At 48.3% G+C, this 15,240-nt stretch overlaps 1 protein-coding gene across 2 annotated transcripts in view; it reads right to left on the bottom strand.

Annotated features, from left to right (window-relative positions):
• Nucleotides 1–4,294: 4,294 nt before the first annotated feature.
• The window catches only part of ABL1 (ABL proto-oncogene 1, non-receptor tyrosine kinase), a gene marked incomplete at both ends in the record, with an annotated part of 61,983 nt that continues 51,037 nt past the window's right edge, over nucleotides 4,295–15,240 (bottom strand). For both annotated transcript variants that reach the window (XM_079544530.1, XM_079544531.1), the window contains 7 exons: nucleotides 4,295–5,991; nucleotides 8,491–8,655; nucleotides 8,897–8,986; nucleotides 9,580–9,732; nucleotides 11,761–11,945; nucleotides 14,290–14,467; nucleotides 14,831–14,915. In XM_079544530.1, the coding sequence (XP_079400656.1) occupies nucleotides 4,295–5,991; nucleotides 8,491–8,655; nucleotides 8,897–8,986; nucleotides 9,580–9,732; nucleotides 11,761–11,945; nucleotides 14,290–14,467; nucleotides 14,831–14,915 (2,553 nt within the window). The remainder of the gene's footprint in view (nucleotides 5,992–8,490; nucleotides 8,656–8,896; nucleotides 8,987–9,579; nucleotides 9,733–11,760; nucleotides 11,946–14,289; nucleotides 14,468–14,830; nucleotides 14,916–15,240) is intronic.

Here is a 15,240-nt window from a genome sequence, read left to right as displayed (position 1 = left end):
CGCACCGACCCGATGCAGCCATCCCCAGCGGGCGGCACAGCACTGACTGACCTCCAGCATCCCTGTTCCCTCCTGCCCTCACCCACATTCTCCCATCCAGCCCAGCAATGCAGGAACACCTGGTGCAGAGAGACTGGAAGAGCCCCGGCTGCCACAACCCTGTGCTCTGGTTCCCCAAAGGCAGTTTGGAGAAGAGCCCCCCAGCAGCCCCACAGCCGTTCTGCCTTCTCCTTCAGGCAGATTTAGCACTGCCAATGCCAACGCTGCCCTTTGCTCCTGCTAAGGCCGAGCTGTCGGCCATCCCAGCTCCAGCTGCCTCGCTCAGGAAATTCAGCACCAAACGATGCTCCTGTTTCAGTGCAGGCGCAGAAGTGCGGCAGGGCAATTATTTGCAAGCGCTGAGTTGCACCCTCAAAACCAAAGGCTGCGTCAGGACTCGGGTGGGGAAAAGAATAAAAAATATATATTAAAGAAATCTGCCTCCAAGAGGTGCATTGAAACATCCATCAAGCAGACAGAGCACTCGGCGCAGCAGGGCTGGAGGGGCTGCAGGCAGCTGGAACAGGGGTCCATGGGTCAGGGGTGTGGGAGGGCGGATGGACAGACAGACAGAGATGGACAGACAGAGCAGGGAGTGGGGGTGTGGGAGGGGTAGGATTTGGGGTTTGCAGGGATGCAGGTGGTGCTGAGTTTGGCATGGGGTTGGGGGGCTGAGCGCAGTCCCCCAAATCTGAGCTCTCCTCTGCTCCCCAGGAGCCCCCCAGCAGCACAGGGTTTGGGCGCACTGCTTTCCCCCAGTGCTGGGGATGGGAGGCTCTATCGATGTTTCTATGGCAACATTTCTTTCGTCCTCCTTTTTTTCCAAGTGTTCGTAACATCAATAAATATGCAGTGATCAATTTTACCCTGTGCTGGAATGGGAGGGAGGGGAGGAGGAGAGGAAGGGGACTGTTTGGGAGCGGGCTCATCATCCCAAAGAGGAACGGGGTCAGAACAGCATGACAAAGCCACGCGCCCAGTGAGGCTCTGACTGAGGCACGACCTTTCTCTATGCTGTTTCAAAGCAAAAGCCAACGCTTGCTGCAGTGCTCACCTGGGGCAGAGCTGCACAAGTGCCCACAGTCGTCCTCTGAGATGGCCCTGTGCTCTGGGCAGTGGGTGGTGGGGAAGGGGCTGCACCAAGGGACACCAGGAAGCCACCACCAGGATCCCATCACCTGGGTTTGTCCTCATCCCTCTGCGCTGCCAGCACACAGCAAAGCTCCCAGGCACGAGTGGGTGCTTGGCTCGGATTCCTACAAGGGGCTACAGCATCCCTGCATCACTGAGCACAGACGGGACCTTCAGCAGAGGTGGAAGGATCAGTGCACATCCAAGGGCCAGGCAGGGAGCTGCACCCATCAGTGTGGGCAGTGCTTCACACATCTCCAGCACCAACCCAGCTGGGGAAAGAGAGTTACACACAAAACACTGACCACGTTTTCCATCTTATGACAAGCAACTACTCAAAAAACAAGGCAGGATGACATTAAAGGGAAACTTAAAAGAGTGAACATTGTAATTTCGAAGCCACAAAAAGCAAAACAAAAACACAAACACAGCTATTTTTCCCCTAGAGCACTCTCACTTTCAAGCTCAATAGCCTTGAAAATTGGAGCAATCAAACTGTTAAATGCATCGATCTGTTAAATCAACTCCTACTGTACTCGGCTAAATTTAGCCTTTAATCCCTCTTTCACTCCCAACGCCGCAGATCCCAGGGCTTTCCCCAGCTGGGTCAACTGACCTCTGCCTTCCCACGCCAGCAGACCAACCCAGCAAACAGGGACGGACATCCCCAGGAAGGATCCTATGCAGGGGCAGGCGGAGCTTCTCCATCTCAGCCTACAGGCTCTCACCATCCTCAAGCCTGGATCCAGCCCCACACAACCACAGCCAGGGCTCCTGCTGAGCTCCCATGCCCCGTGCTGGGGCTCAGAGTGCAGATTATCGACGGGGTCAGAAACGGGGTGACCTGGGACAGAACCCAAAACCACCAGCGAGCAACTGCAGAGCCTGGGGCACAGCGCTCCCACCTGCCCTCTCTTCCTTCCCTTCCTGCTTTGCCCTCTAGCAGCTCGGGCTGATGGTTGGACTGGATGATCTCGGTGGTCTTTCCAGCCTTAGCGATCCTATTATCTTCATTTATTAAGGCACAGCATCTCCTTTCAGACACTGCTTGGCACTCAATACCAACCTCAGTGCCACCCTGCCTGGACGCCCCTGCCCAAAGGTGCCCTTCAGCAGAGGCAGCTGGCACTGAAAAAAAACATTTGTTAACACGGGCTTTCCTCAACATTGATTTATTTTTAAATACACTACGCAAGAGAGGCCGGAATAAAAAATGAATCAAAAAAAAAAAAAAAAAGGTAGAGAAAGAGAGGAGGCAGAATTGAAAGTCATGTACAGAAACAATCTGTACTGGACCAAATTAAAGAGGAAACAACCCCCTTAAGTATCGCAGAGATGAAGGACAGAGCTATTTACACACTGTAAAAAAGACAAGTCTACAAAAGTAGTGTAATAACGCGATACAAATGTATAATATAGTGGCACAATATGTTATCAAAGTAAAAACAGTACCTCCAGGAAAGAGACAGTCCAAGGTGTTTTGTTTTCTCTTACATTTTTAAAGGCAGCCTGTGGCAGAAGTGTGTATTTTCTTTTAAACATTTGTCATGGGTTAAGTCAGGGCTGTTTGTGAGGGCGAGGAACGGCGTGAACACACAGAGTGAACTACTGGAAATCATATACAAAACGTCAGTTCCAAAGAGAACAGCATGAAATACAGTTGAAGGCAATCAGTGTTTAAGATACACAAGAGGGGCCACAAAAGTTACGGGGAACAGGACACAGAAAATATGGTTTTTTTTCTCGTTTGGAACTGTTAAGAAGTTAAATTGCACTGTTAATAGCCCTAAACCTTGCTTTTTCACTACAGTCACAGGTCACAGTTAGTCCCCAGCTGTGTCGCATCAGCTGGGAAGGTTACAGGACCGTGGGCAGGAAGCCCAGCAGCCTTGCTGTCATCATTTTGGGGCAGTTTCCTTGGGAGATCTGCCCAAAGAGAGGTGGCTGCAGTCTTCACAGAGCCTCACACGACGGGTGCAGCCACACAGCCATGAAGGCGATGACAGTTCCAACCCCAAGAACCGGCGTCCGAGCTCTCCACAGGGAGCTGGCACTGGCACGGCAAGGGAAGGGCACCAGTCTCACCAGGAGCACAGGAGCCAGGCCCACAGAACAGAAAAGGCTGCAAATACAAGTAGAGAAACAGCAGTTCTTGCCCATCGGCGATGCGCAAGCTCAACTGAAGCAACTGCTGCAGGCACAGTGGTATCTTTGAACTCGGCCCAAGCTATCCCCTCCTGTCACCCACACAGCAGTGCTGTGCTCAGCACCGCCTGCTGCTCCCACACCTCCTCTGCCACCCCCTGCCCCGAGCACCAGCCTGAATAACGCCAGCAGCGTCCTTCTTCAGCCCTCTGCCAGTCCTCTAGTGCTACCGGGGAGATCTGCAAATGCTGCTGCATCACTGGGTGCTGCCTGCGACAGTTTGAACCCAGGCAGCTCAGCTGGGCTCAACAGCATCAAGGAAAAGCTGAAAACACAGACACAAAGGGCAGCAGGTGGAATCATAGGAAGAATGTGAGTAAACATCACTTGTAGCGTTCTATCGTTCTTTAAAGTTACGTTAACAACTTCCCACCCCTCCTCCTCTCTCAGGCTCCAAATCTGTCGCATGAATGCCAGGCTAAATGTCAGACTCGGGCCAGGGATGCATGCTGCAGCTCTCCCAAGAAATGCAATAGGTATATTGCTATTCAGACACTCAGCCTTGTGTACAGTGGGGCGGAGGGGCAGAACGCAGTAGGAAGTCCTCCTGAGGAGGATGGCATCTCAGCGTCCATCAGTCTGGCTTCAGTCTTAATGTTTTTGTCCAGAACAATAAAATATTAATAAAAAGGCATGACGTGACATCAGCACTTAGACTTGTAGTCCACAAGGCAGGAACTCCACAGATAAGACGATTACAAGTATATGAAACACAGGGAATCTGGGCTAAGAGGGTGGAAAGTGCCTCTTGAGCACAGCCCTGCTCTTTGGAGCTGGGGCGTCCATCAACAGTCTGCGCCTTCCGCACAGCCCAGACCCAAACGCCCCAGTCCTCGGTCAGTCCACACACGCTGTTACTCTCTCCACAGTTGACTTTGGCCCACTGTGATGTATTGTTTTTTTTCCAACCTGGCTTCTGCTACCTCTGAACAATGTCGCTGATCTCTTTCACAGAACTGAGCAGTTTGCTAAAGTCCTGCGTGGCCGCAGAGCCGCTGCCAGCCGTCGCTGGGCAGATCTGAAGCTCTCGCAGGTTGTTCTCCAGCTTATTGATGGCCTCCCGAAAGGCAAATTTGTTCCTCATCTGCTGTATGGAGTCCACGTAGCTCACGCAGAAGGTGTAGAGGTTCTTGCCAGCCTCCAAGACAGTGCTGTGGCTGGCCATTTGTTCAGAGTTCTTGCTAATGGCAAGCCGTAGAGCCTCGGTGCTTTCCAGCACCACCCCTTTGGTGATGGTGCCGCTGGCAATCCTCTCTGGGGGCTGGCGGGTCTTCCGCAGAGAGACCCTGGTGGATATGAGAGGGATGAAGGCCGTAGACGATGGCTGGTCCCCCCCCGGGGCAGAGGGTACAGATGAGGAAGAGGCAGCTGAGGTTGCTGTGCTCATCAGCAGCTTTGTAGAGGACTGTGGCTTTGGTACAGAAGGGATCCCTAGCTTTTTCACACCTTCCCCCGACTGGTTTGGCTTGACAGCTTCACTGCTCACAGCATCTGCAACCTGAGTCAACTGTTTGGATTTAGGACCAGACACATCTGTTGCTGCTTCGTGGCTGGGACTGTGAGATACTTTTCCAGGCTTGCCAACAGAGGATGAAGACAGTGGAACCGGAGGGGCTGGCTTCAGCTTCGATAACTTCCCTTTGTCCTTCCCTGCCAACTCCGAGGTCTGCTTGAGCCTCCTCAGCCGCGGCTCCTCGACAGAAGCTTTGCTGGCACCTGCAAACGCAGCAGAGTTGGGTTTGGCAGCAGAACCTTGGTCCGTTGTCGCAGTGGAACCTAAGGCACTGGATTTGACTCCATCGTCCTTGTGCAGCACGCTGGAGGAAGGGGGGACGGCGGGTTGCCTACGGCCAAGTTTTGGAGTCAGAGTGGGCGGGCTGGAGCCAGGACTCGACTCCGCATCTTTGAACACATCATCAGTGGTCTCTTCGTTTTTCTTAAGCAGCCGTGGAGGGGGGGTCACCGTCCCCCTGACAGCAATGTCAGTCTTGGCCTCATTGGCCCGTTTTCGAGGCAGCGCTGGCTTTTCACTTTTGTGTCCCCCAAAAGTGGAGGAATCAAACTGGCGTCCTGTGGACTGCAGATCCCGAGGCAGAGTCACAGATTTCCACTCCGTGTCCTTTGCGCCGTGGGGCACACAGGAGGCTGAGCAGGACCTTAAGAAACGCTTGCTGGAGTTGGAACTGCTCTCCTCCTCACCAGACACCCCCCGGCTGCTGCTCATTGTGCTGGACTTCTTCCTTAAGTGGGGAGACAAAAACCCAGAGTTCCCAGCGACAACCCCATTGGTGACCCCAGCCCCGTTGCTTGGGCTCTGGAACTTGGAGGGGTCGGCTGCTTCTGTGGGAGGAGCAATGAAAGCTCCATTGCCAGCATCCCTGCACTCCTCCTCCCCACCCGCCCTGCGGTCCGAGTGGCCATCCATCTCTCGGAAAGAGCTGCTCCGTTTCGGAGGGGTAGGGGCAGTCTTCTTCTTCTTCTTGATAAGGGCACTGAACAGGTTGGGCTTTTTGTCTTTTGGAAGCAGCCTCTCATCTTCATTCAAACTGCTCTCCAGGGCCACTCTCTCTTTCCGTGGCAGCAAAGGAGAAATAGCAGGTTCATGGTCCAGAGGGTCTGCAAGGGAAAGAAAAGAGACTACTGAGCTTTGCTTCAACAGCCAGGAGAAGCTGCTTTCTTCCAGGATCTAAAGCATTTCAGCACCTCCAAAAGGTGCAGGTTCTGAAAAGAAAACCACCCTCGGACCAGGAGTAATGTAAGTACAGCTACACTGAAGCCCAAACTGAACGTGATCCCTAATGCCCCACACACTCACCTGCCAAACTACGCTCCCTGTAGGACTCTGATTTAAGCAGCAACATACAAACACAAACTGTTTACGTTCAGATTCCCATCCTCGCATCTAGAGACTTTGTCTGAACTTCATACTGAGAAGAAGACAAATATAATGAGGCTGCTTCTTCAGTCCCTGTGAGGTTGCTGCCTTTAGAACGGCTGACCCTCTGAATTAGTAAGAAATCTATGTAATCCATCCTTGTTCTTTTAGCTTCTGATACTGCTAACCTCCTTCCCTGATGTCATTCTTCATAGGGAATGGAAATAACTCTTTCACAAGCAGAAACCAAGACTCCCGTGGCAGCTGAATGCCTCAGGTCACATCACCACGAAGATGAGCGCAGTAGTGGAGGGAAGTGGGAATAACAGCCTCCTTCAGCAGGACTGCTCCAGAAGGAAGCGGTGGGGTGACCCTTTCTCCACTTACAAGAGGTATTTAAAAATGAATAGTGGTTTATAATAAATTTATACTGAGTCCTGCATGTCTCTGTATTTGACTGACTGGGGGTCTCATTGCAGGCCAGGCACTCAGATGGCATGCTAATTCAAGAGAGCAATGCCTTTAGGGCAGCATATACATTTAGAGCTCAAGTAGATAGTAAGAAAGGAGATGAAGCAGACACATAGATCAAAAGAAGGCAGCTTCTTAGTCACATACCGGTGATCACCATGCAGAGGGCAGGTTGAGGAGGGAGAGTTAGAAGAAAAACAGCCGTGTTCTTTGGGAGAAGAGCATGCTTCCAAAGGAGCAAGTGCTGAACCATTCGTATGTAAACTGAGGTAGACCTCAACAAATACAAGAGCTGCTACAGCTCTTCAGGTGGCCAGGGCTGTGCTGTGACCAGACACAGCCGAGCTGTGGGGACCCAGGGAAAACCAGCAGCTTTCATTAAGGACCAGCTTCCAGCCACTGGACTATGAGAACACTGACAACCGAACAGGAAATTGCAATGAAACCTCTATGGGAAATGTGTTTTTCACAATAAAGACTGAAATAATAACCAGCATAATGTTAAAATCACATTATTCCTGCTGCACTCGAATCTCTCAAAGTCCTTAAGTATTTAAATGAAGCTATTTTACTTCAAAGCTTACAAAACTAGGCAATTATGCCTCCCATATACAGCAGGCTGGATTTACCACTGGTCCTTAACACTATGTTGCATTAATTAAGTTATAACAAAAATACAGGCATACTGTGCTCAACATTTAAATCTTTTCCCAAAAGAAACAGAAGATTCTTTGTATTTTCATTAGAAAACAAGTCAATTCATAAGTCAGTACGTTCCTGAGCCCTTCTGTAAATAACCTTCTTTTCTCTTTAAGTCACTGACACCTTTCCAACATTTTACACTCCCTCCTGTGTTGTTTTTTTTCCTTCTTTGTTGAAAGGTACATTTGCTACCCAAACATGTACCACTAGGTGAGTTTGTCATCATCCAAAAAAGGTCAGTCATACGTATGGTCAGACAGGGTGTGTTTATCATGCACTGTATTTTGTTTTTATCTTGCTCTTTTTCAAGCAAATTGAATACAAATCTACTGTATAAATTCAGTGTCTTACCACTGCGTTCATTACCTCAAAATGGAAGAGAAATGCTTGGAGAAACTGATTGAATAGAGTTTAATTTCATGGAAGATTCTGTAAATACCTCTTTGTCCCTTGCTGCAATTATATTTGGTACCTGCCAAGAGTAATATTCTTCACTGCTGCAAGCACAGAACTGGTATGATGAAACAGTGAAGAAACCTCCCTTATGGGGCTTGCTAAACCTGAGCAATCGTGCTGCTTTAAATTATGCAGTGTGGTAGTGTAAAGAGGCTTGAACACAGCAGATTACCCAGGGCTCGGATGCTGTGGGAGATCCCACTGATAGCTCCTACCAGGGAATGGGAAGAGAATGTGACCAGAGGGCTGTGCTCAGGCTCTGGTCTATAGGGAGCTGTAGGCAATTGCCATTAAGTTGAAAGAACTCCTAGGATTTCTCTAAGCAACGGCAGGTATAGCACCAACTGCTCAGCCAGCCATGGATTCACACTCCCAGATGCTCTATGTTTGTATCTGGTCCCAAGATTAACAGCCTGCCTTTCTGTAATAAGTGATAAAAGGAGTTCTGAACGCAGGAAAGCAAATCCAGCAGCCTGCCACCCAGAAATACAATGCTGATAGACAAAGATGGCACCTGTTTTCAGACGTGGCTTTTCCTAGGCGAAGACCTGGGCATGCCTTTTGTTTTTCTATTGTTTCCTGAAGGAATAATGACTTTAATTAAAACCTACCACATTCCCCCTGGCCTCGAGCATGTGCAGTCTCCAAGCCCTCGTTCGCATCTTTGCTTTCAGCAGCTCTCCTGGATGTTCGTGTCTTGGTTGGTAACTCTGGGGCCTGAAGGAAATTGCTCACGACACTCCTCATGCCCTTCTTTCCCAATTCCTTCTCCACCTCTGCAACGCACAGAAGAAAAAAAAACAGATCACTGTAATACACAGAATATAAAAACCAGAGCACTGCTCCGAGTTAATTGCACAAAAGAAATGAAACAACACAAAGAAGAAGATCCTTAGGGCTGGTCAGCCATTTGGCTCGTTATATCTAGACACAGGCCCCTGTGAGCTATGTGCACAGTCCACGACGCAGGTGTCCCCTGTCCCTGGAACTGCCAGCCCCAGAGGGACCCAGACCTACCATCAGATATGCTGGATTCCTGAAACATCGTCTCAAACGCCTGATGGATCTCAGCAAAGGAAGGCCTGTCGGAGGGGCTCCACTGCCAGCCTGCAAAAACACCAGCACTGAGAACTTCCTACCAGCACCACACAACCATTAGGGCACACCAGGAGGTGCCAGCTATCACAGTTCCTATTTTATAAAATGGCTGAGAGAAAACACCAACATGGAAACTCGGTGCGAATGGTGCTGGGCATCTGCAACCACCACTGAGCCAAAGTAAGGGCAGGGGAGAAGCACCTCAGGAAGAAAAAACACCACATCACAAGTCCCATACCAAAAGGCCATAGAGGAAAAGCAACACCCAGCCCCCTAAGAAGCCCACCAACCTCCTGTGCCACCCTTGCAGCACAAGTTTTTCTGTAAGCAATCAGGGAAACAGAGGAAAAAAAAACTCTGAGCTGAACAACAAATCTCTCCCCAGGGCCTGTGAGCTCCCAGCAGGGAAGAATGGCTGGCTCCACAGCGCTTCCATCCTTCGGGGAAAGCAGCTTTAACCAAGCACCTCCACACAGCACTGCATCTTCACTAGAACCAACAGAGAGTTTCTCATTTCTGGGTGGATGTGACCAGATGCAGCCACTTTCGTTGCGTTTCCAAAGAGCCACAAAGCAGCATTTACAAAGCTGAAGAACACTTACATGCTCTCATGAGCTCATACACTTTCTCAGGACAGCCTTCAGGGCGCTCCATGCGGTAGTCTTTCTCCAGCAGCTCATAGACTTGAGACAGGTCGATCCCAGGGTAAGGGGACATGCCATAGGTCGCAATTTCCCAAAGCAGAACACCAAAGGCTGCAGTGGGTAGAAAAGAAACAAAAGAAAAATCAACAAACCTTGTTTGCATCTTAAATTTGAGAAGATTGTTTAGTGGGAGTGGTCACTAAACAGTGCAGCACACTTAAACCAGCTCTGAGTGGCTCAGACTCCATGCTCAGCATTAGCTTCACTGTTAAAGCAGTGGAACAAGCCCCTTCGTCAGCACAGACAAGTCTCCTGCGATATGACAGAATAGAATTAGACTAATTTTGAATGTATCAGTTGTCTCAAACCTGAACGCCTTGAGATCCTTCAAGTCCTATTAAAGGCACAATTAAGAGACTTCACAGTGGATTAGCTGAAACTGTTTCACTGCAGCACTGCAGTCTCTCTCTCAGTTTGACAGCTCCTCTCATCTGCAGTCTCTCCCTAGAGGACTGGCACGTTTTAATAGCTCAGTGTTTTTTGGGGTGCCCTTGTTTAGCTGCAGACTGGAAGGGAAAGAGGGGTCTGGCAGTGAGAGCAGATTTTCAGCAGATGTGACCAACGGGACCAAGTCTGCATGAGACATTTTGGTCCCAGGGAAAGCTGAGCAGAAAAAGGGAGAGCACAAAAAGGTTCTTGAAACAGGAGAGGCATTCAAGTCCCCAGACTCAGCGGGGATGCAGGTCAGCACCGGGGTCAGGCAGCTAACCCAGGAGTCAGCCATGCAGAATAGACTCAACACCAGTTCAACAACCTGCATGTAATTGGTTCAGTCACCCTATTCTGGTCTTAAACTGAAGAGAAAGCGATTACAATTCTGCATAAGTAAGGAAATCACATCACATTACATGGTAACACCACCAAGGGCAATTTACATTAGACATTTCTGTGCACAATTTTCTTTGATTTCTGTCTCGGGGCAGCGAGGTGAAAAGCATCTAAACCCTGGCATGGCCAGCAGCAGCCATGACCTCTGGGGACAGCCAGCTCGCTCCGATCAGATCCCCAAGTCCACCGCACTGACTGTCACTCTGCAAGGTCACACCAAGCCTAATTAAAGATACCCAATATTCCTTTCAGATCTCCAGGACTCCACCACTGCAGTACAGCAGGGCTCCCTGCAGCCACGCGGCCAGCAGCGTCACACAGCAGCTCGGAGCAGAAGAAACGCTTAGCTCAGCTCCCTCATCTCCAAAACATTGTGTGTCAGCCATGCCCTATGAGTTCCCTCAAAATGAAGCCTCTCTCTGCACCGTTTCCTCAAAACTCCAGAGAACTTCACTGCTGCTTCACCACTGTCTGATCTTTTAAATGCACAGCAGATGCTGGGGTAACGTTTTCAAAGTGCCCCTGGGACGAAGTCCCGCAAACTTGTATCGTATGTCACCGGGCACTTCTGAGAATTTGACCAGTAGCTATGGGAGAGATATAAAACCCAAAGAAAGGCTGATAAAAAAGTAGAATGAGATTTTCTGCAGTCAGATTTCATAGAATTTAGCTCCATTTAGCTAAGCCTAGTCTTATCATCAGCACCTCAGGGCTCTTCAATAACCATTTGTCATCAAATTTTCTCTCTGTTTCTGCTCATCTCATTCCAAAGATTATTCTTTTAAAATGCAGAAAGACGAGCTCGGAGCTATCACCAGACAGACAGATACACACATAATTTTTTAACATAAAATGAACCAGATCCTCACTTTTCTCCTTAAAGTAGTTTGAAAGTTCCTGGCGATAAAGCAATATATTGCTTCACAGCTCTGTGCCAGAGCTCCATCAAGTCAGCAGCACGGCCGCCCTGCAGCCCCATTTCATACAATTCTATAAACACCACGGTGTCCTTTGTTTTCATACTTGTCAATGACTCCAACACGTAAAGCCAGGCCTGCATCCTCAGTTCTCCACACCAAGACCGACTTGGCAGAGATTAATTCCTGCACTCTGATACAACAACACAGCTCAGAGAGGGGAGCGCGCTCTCTCCTGAGCTGTTTCGCAGCATCCTCAGTTCACAGCCCAAAACAGGACAGGAAGTCTGCACAAGACTATCACCTGAATTAATTTGCTCATGCAAATTCTTACCCCAGACATCAGATTTAATGGAGAACTTGTTGTAGGCCAGGCTCTCCGGTGCTGTCCACTTGATCGGGAATTTGGCCCCAGCGTGGGCAGTGTACGTGTCACCTGTCATCAGCCTGCTCAGGCCAAAGTCTGCCACCTTCACCAAGTGGTTCTCCCCTACGAGGCAATTTCTGGCAGCGAGGTCCCTAAAAACAAGAACGAAAACAGGCAATGAGAAGTCTATCCTGTCACTTGTAGCAAGAGCGAGGAAACAGCAAGAGGCAGTTCCCAAAAAACCCGGGCCTGCATGTGATTATTTTGATTAGGGTATTACACAGAAATTATGCAGCTCTGCATACATAGAAGAAGGAAAGTTATTTTCCATTCCGGCTTTGTAAGACTGTCAGCCCAACTTTTTTTTTTTTTTAAATGCAAAACGAAAGCTCCAAGAACCCCCTCACTTTCAATAAAAGCTGCCACCCTCAGGATAAAAATAATGTAAAGAAATGTCAGTGCTCAAGTTATCAATAGCTGAGGAGGAGCGCTGAATTAAAGACGTCGCAGCGCCTCCCCTTCTTGCCCACCTCCCCAGCGCTTCCATGACCCAAACACCACCACTCACCCTCCACAACTCCTCTCCCAGTCCCTGTTCAGTGCCAGGTTTAACTCCCTCCCAAGTGCCACGTACCTCACAGCACAATGTTTTGTACCATACCCCCCCCAAAAAGCCAGGGGTGACCATAAGGACTCAGTGACAGCACCCACAAAAGCAGCAACCCAGCTGCCTAGCGAGGAGGCAGGACAAAGCCTGTGTGGGCAGCTGCAGGACAGCAGTTTCTTCTTACTCTTTCAGCCCTAATCTTCAAACAAGAGTGGTTCTGCCTTTTTCAAACTACCCTGGCCTCTGCTATCAGTACTTATGTTTCCAGAAGGCTGGATTATAAGCAGATCGAGCCTTTCCTCCCTGTTTTTTCACCTTGGCAGGTGAGAGATGCACACGTTGCATTTGCCACCCCCCTGCTCAAACGTGCTGCCAGCATCCTCAGCAATGCATAGAAACGTAAAGCACAGAAAGACATTTCTCCTAATACCTGGTTTCATTAAAAACACTTTTTCAGATTTTGTTACATGGAACTAAAAATTGATTCTACCAGAAAAGGTGAGATGTTCTCTAGATACGAGGCAGACTCTGCTGTTTCTTTTGCTTGTTCTGCTCAATGGGAATAAATTAGGGGGAGAAAAAAGTACATCTTACTACAAGGCCATTATATTTTCACAATGTTTTTGAATATATCTTCTTATCAATCCCGATTACTACAATGTATGTCTAAATAAAAGCTCCTCTTCATAATCAAATTCCTCCCCCTTCCTGATTCATTAAATGAGGTCACAGCCCAGCATTTGAATTCACGGATGTGAATTGTGACAACACTCTTAAAATAATTGGGTAGGTGGGTATGGGGGTGGCTGATAAGGAAAAATGCTACTATTTATTTTAGATAAATGGGTCATCAGAAATAAGATGAATTGAAATGAATGGGAGAGCAGACAAACGGGACTCACACAAAGCAGATTTTAAAGCTCACTTCCCACAGGCTGAAGGGATGGAATACTTTCAACAGAGCAATTCAAAGGGTGGAAATTTTAATTGCAGCATCTCCGTTTGCTTCATTGACTGATAGAAGCATTTGAACAGCTCCTTCAGGCAGCAAAAGCAACACATGTCTGAGGAACACCTAAAACTTTACACGCAATCTTCATATTTGCCTCTATAAAAAACATGTGCTAATTCCACATTCTAGCTAATTGGGCAGGAAAGGTCACACTGTGGCACAGAGAACATCTTGTATTGAACTCAGCAGCTCTCATCTCTCACACAGGATGTGTCATTATATTGCTAGGAGGTCGCTCCTACAGACAAAGAATGCAAAGCTCCAGCTATAATTGCAGCACACTTAAAGGTCAGAGTCTTTGGGACTTTAAGACTGCAAAGACATTATTAAAGTCAAATAATTTGGACAATGGTGGACAATAATCTCTACAGAGGAGGGAAAAAGTGAAATAAACAAGAATGGACACAGGGTGAGATGGCACTAAGAGGGTGGCTTTGCTGTGAGCACCTGCACACACCCAGCAGTGTCACCTGTCTGCAGCAGCCTTTAATGGCTGTTGAAATCAACAAAGGAGAAGAGGCTTATGTGAGCCACCAAGAGCCTGTTCCTTGAGGAAGCATTTATATCTACGGGGTTTGTTCAAACTGAAAAAGCACTGGTATGTCTTTAACCTATGTCTGCTTCAAAAAAGAAAAAAAAAATGGAGAAAAGCAATCAGAAGACATCCTATAGACAGGTAGAAGAGCATCCTATAGACAGGTAGAAGAGCATCCTATAGACAGGTCAACACACTGCATCAGAACGTAGCAGATAGACGGGGTGTTCAATACAGGACATGGGATGCAGCTGAAGGGAAGGCTGTGACAATCTTAAAGTACATCAGGAGATGTAGATTCTGATTCAGATCAGATTCAGGAGCACTCAGTGCCATTCGTACCTGTGGATGAAGTTTTTCTTCTCCAGGTACTCCATGGCTGAAGAGATCTGGGTTGCCATGTAGAGCAGCACCACTGCATTGACCTCCTGCCGGTTGCACTCACGCAGATAATCCAACAGATTCCCATAAGTCATGAACTCTGTGATGATGTAGAAAGGAGGTTCCCGTGTGCACACCCCTATGGACCAAGATAAAGTTCACTATCAATACCTGAGAGTATCAGTGACCCTTCAAGTCTGTCATCTCAGGCAACGTATATCTCTAACGGCTGCAAACAGGGGGACTGCACAGAGAATGAGTTCTGCTTGGAACTGGTTAACAGAGGATTTTAATTTCCTGCTTCAGGCTCTGGCAACTTAAAACGTTAGGGAGACGAGATCATTAAAAATCATGTATTACCGGTACAAATCGTGAATTTTGCCAGACAATAAGTGCCTGTATTTAAAGCCTTGGTATGGTAAGCAGCTTATCTGCTCCTTAACATCCATATCACTGCACAAGGGTTTAGTTCAAATCCCCCTGCTTGGTATTTATCACTTACCTAATAATTGCACCAAGTTCGGATGCTTGATCTCCTTCATTACTGCAGCTTCTTTCAAGAACTCTTCCACCTCCATGGTATCCTCCTGCAGAACAATAGCAAAGCTTTGGCAAGGACAGCGTGCACAGAGGAGGACACAAAAAGAACTGCAAAGTGACAGCATCAGCCCCAGCTCTTTCAAGGTAGTTTTTCCCTGTAGCCACATCACAATGCCAGGGAGCAAGGAACATTTTTTGTTTTGCTGGGGCTTTTTTTGTAGGATTTTTGTAAAAATACGTTTTTATCACTCTTATTGTAAGGGAGCTTTTTTGGGCAAGAAAATCCATATCCCTTTTGTGAAGGGCCTCTCACAGGACCACTCAGGAGTTGAAAAGGAAAAAGCTCAGCGCGCTTGTTCCTAACAAGAAAAA

Source organism: Tetrao urogallus, assembly GCF_951394365.1.
Source record: "Tetrao urogallus genome assembly, chromosome: 19".
Classification (NCBI taxonomy): Eukaryota; Metazoa; Chordata; class Aves; order Galliformes; family Phasianidae; genus Tetrao; species Tetrao urogallus.
The sequence above is the reverse complement of the archived record's forward strand: the minus strand, read 5'-3'. Positions and strand labels throughout refer to the sequence as shown.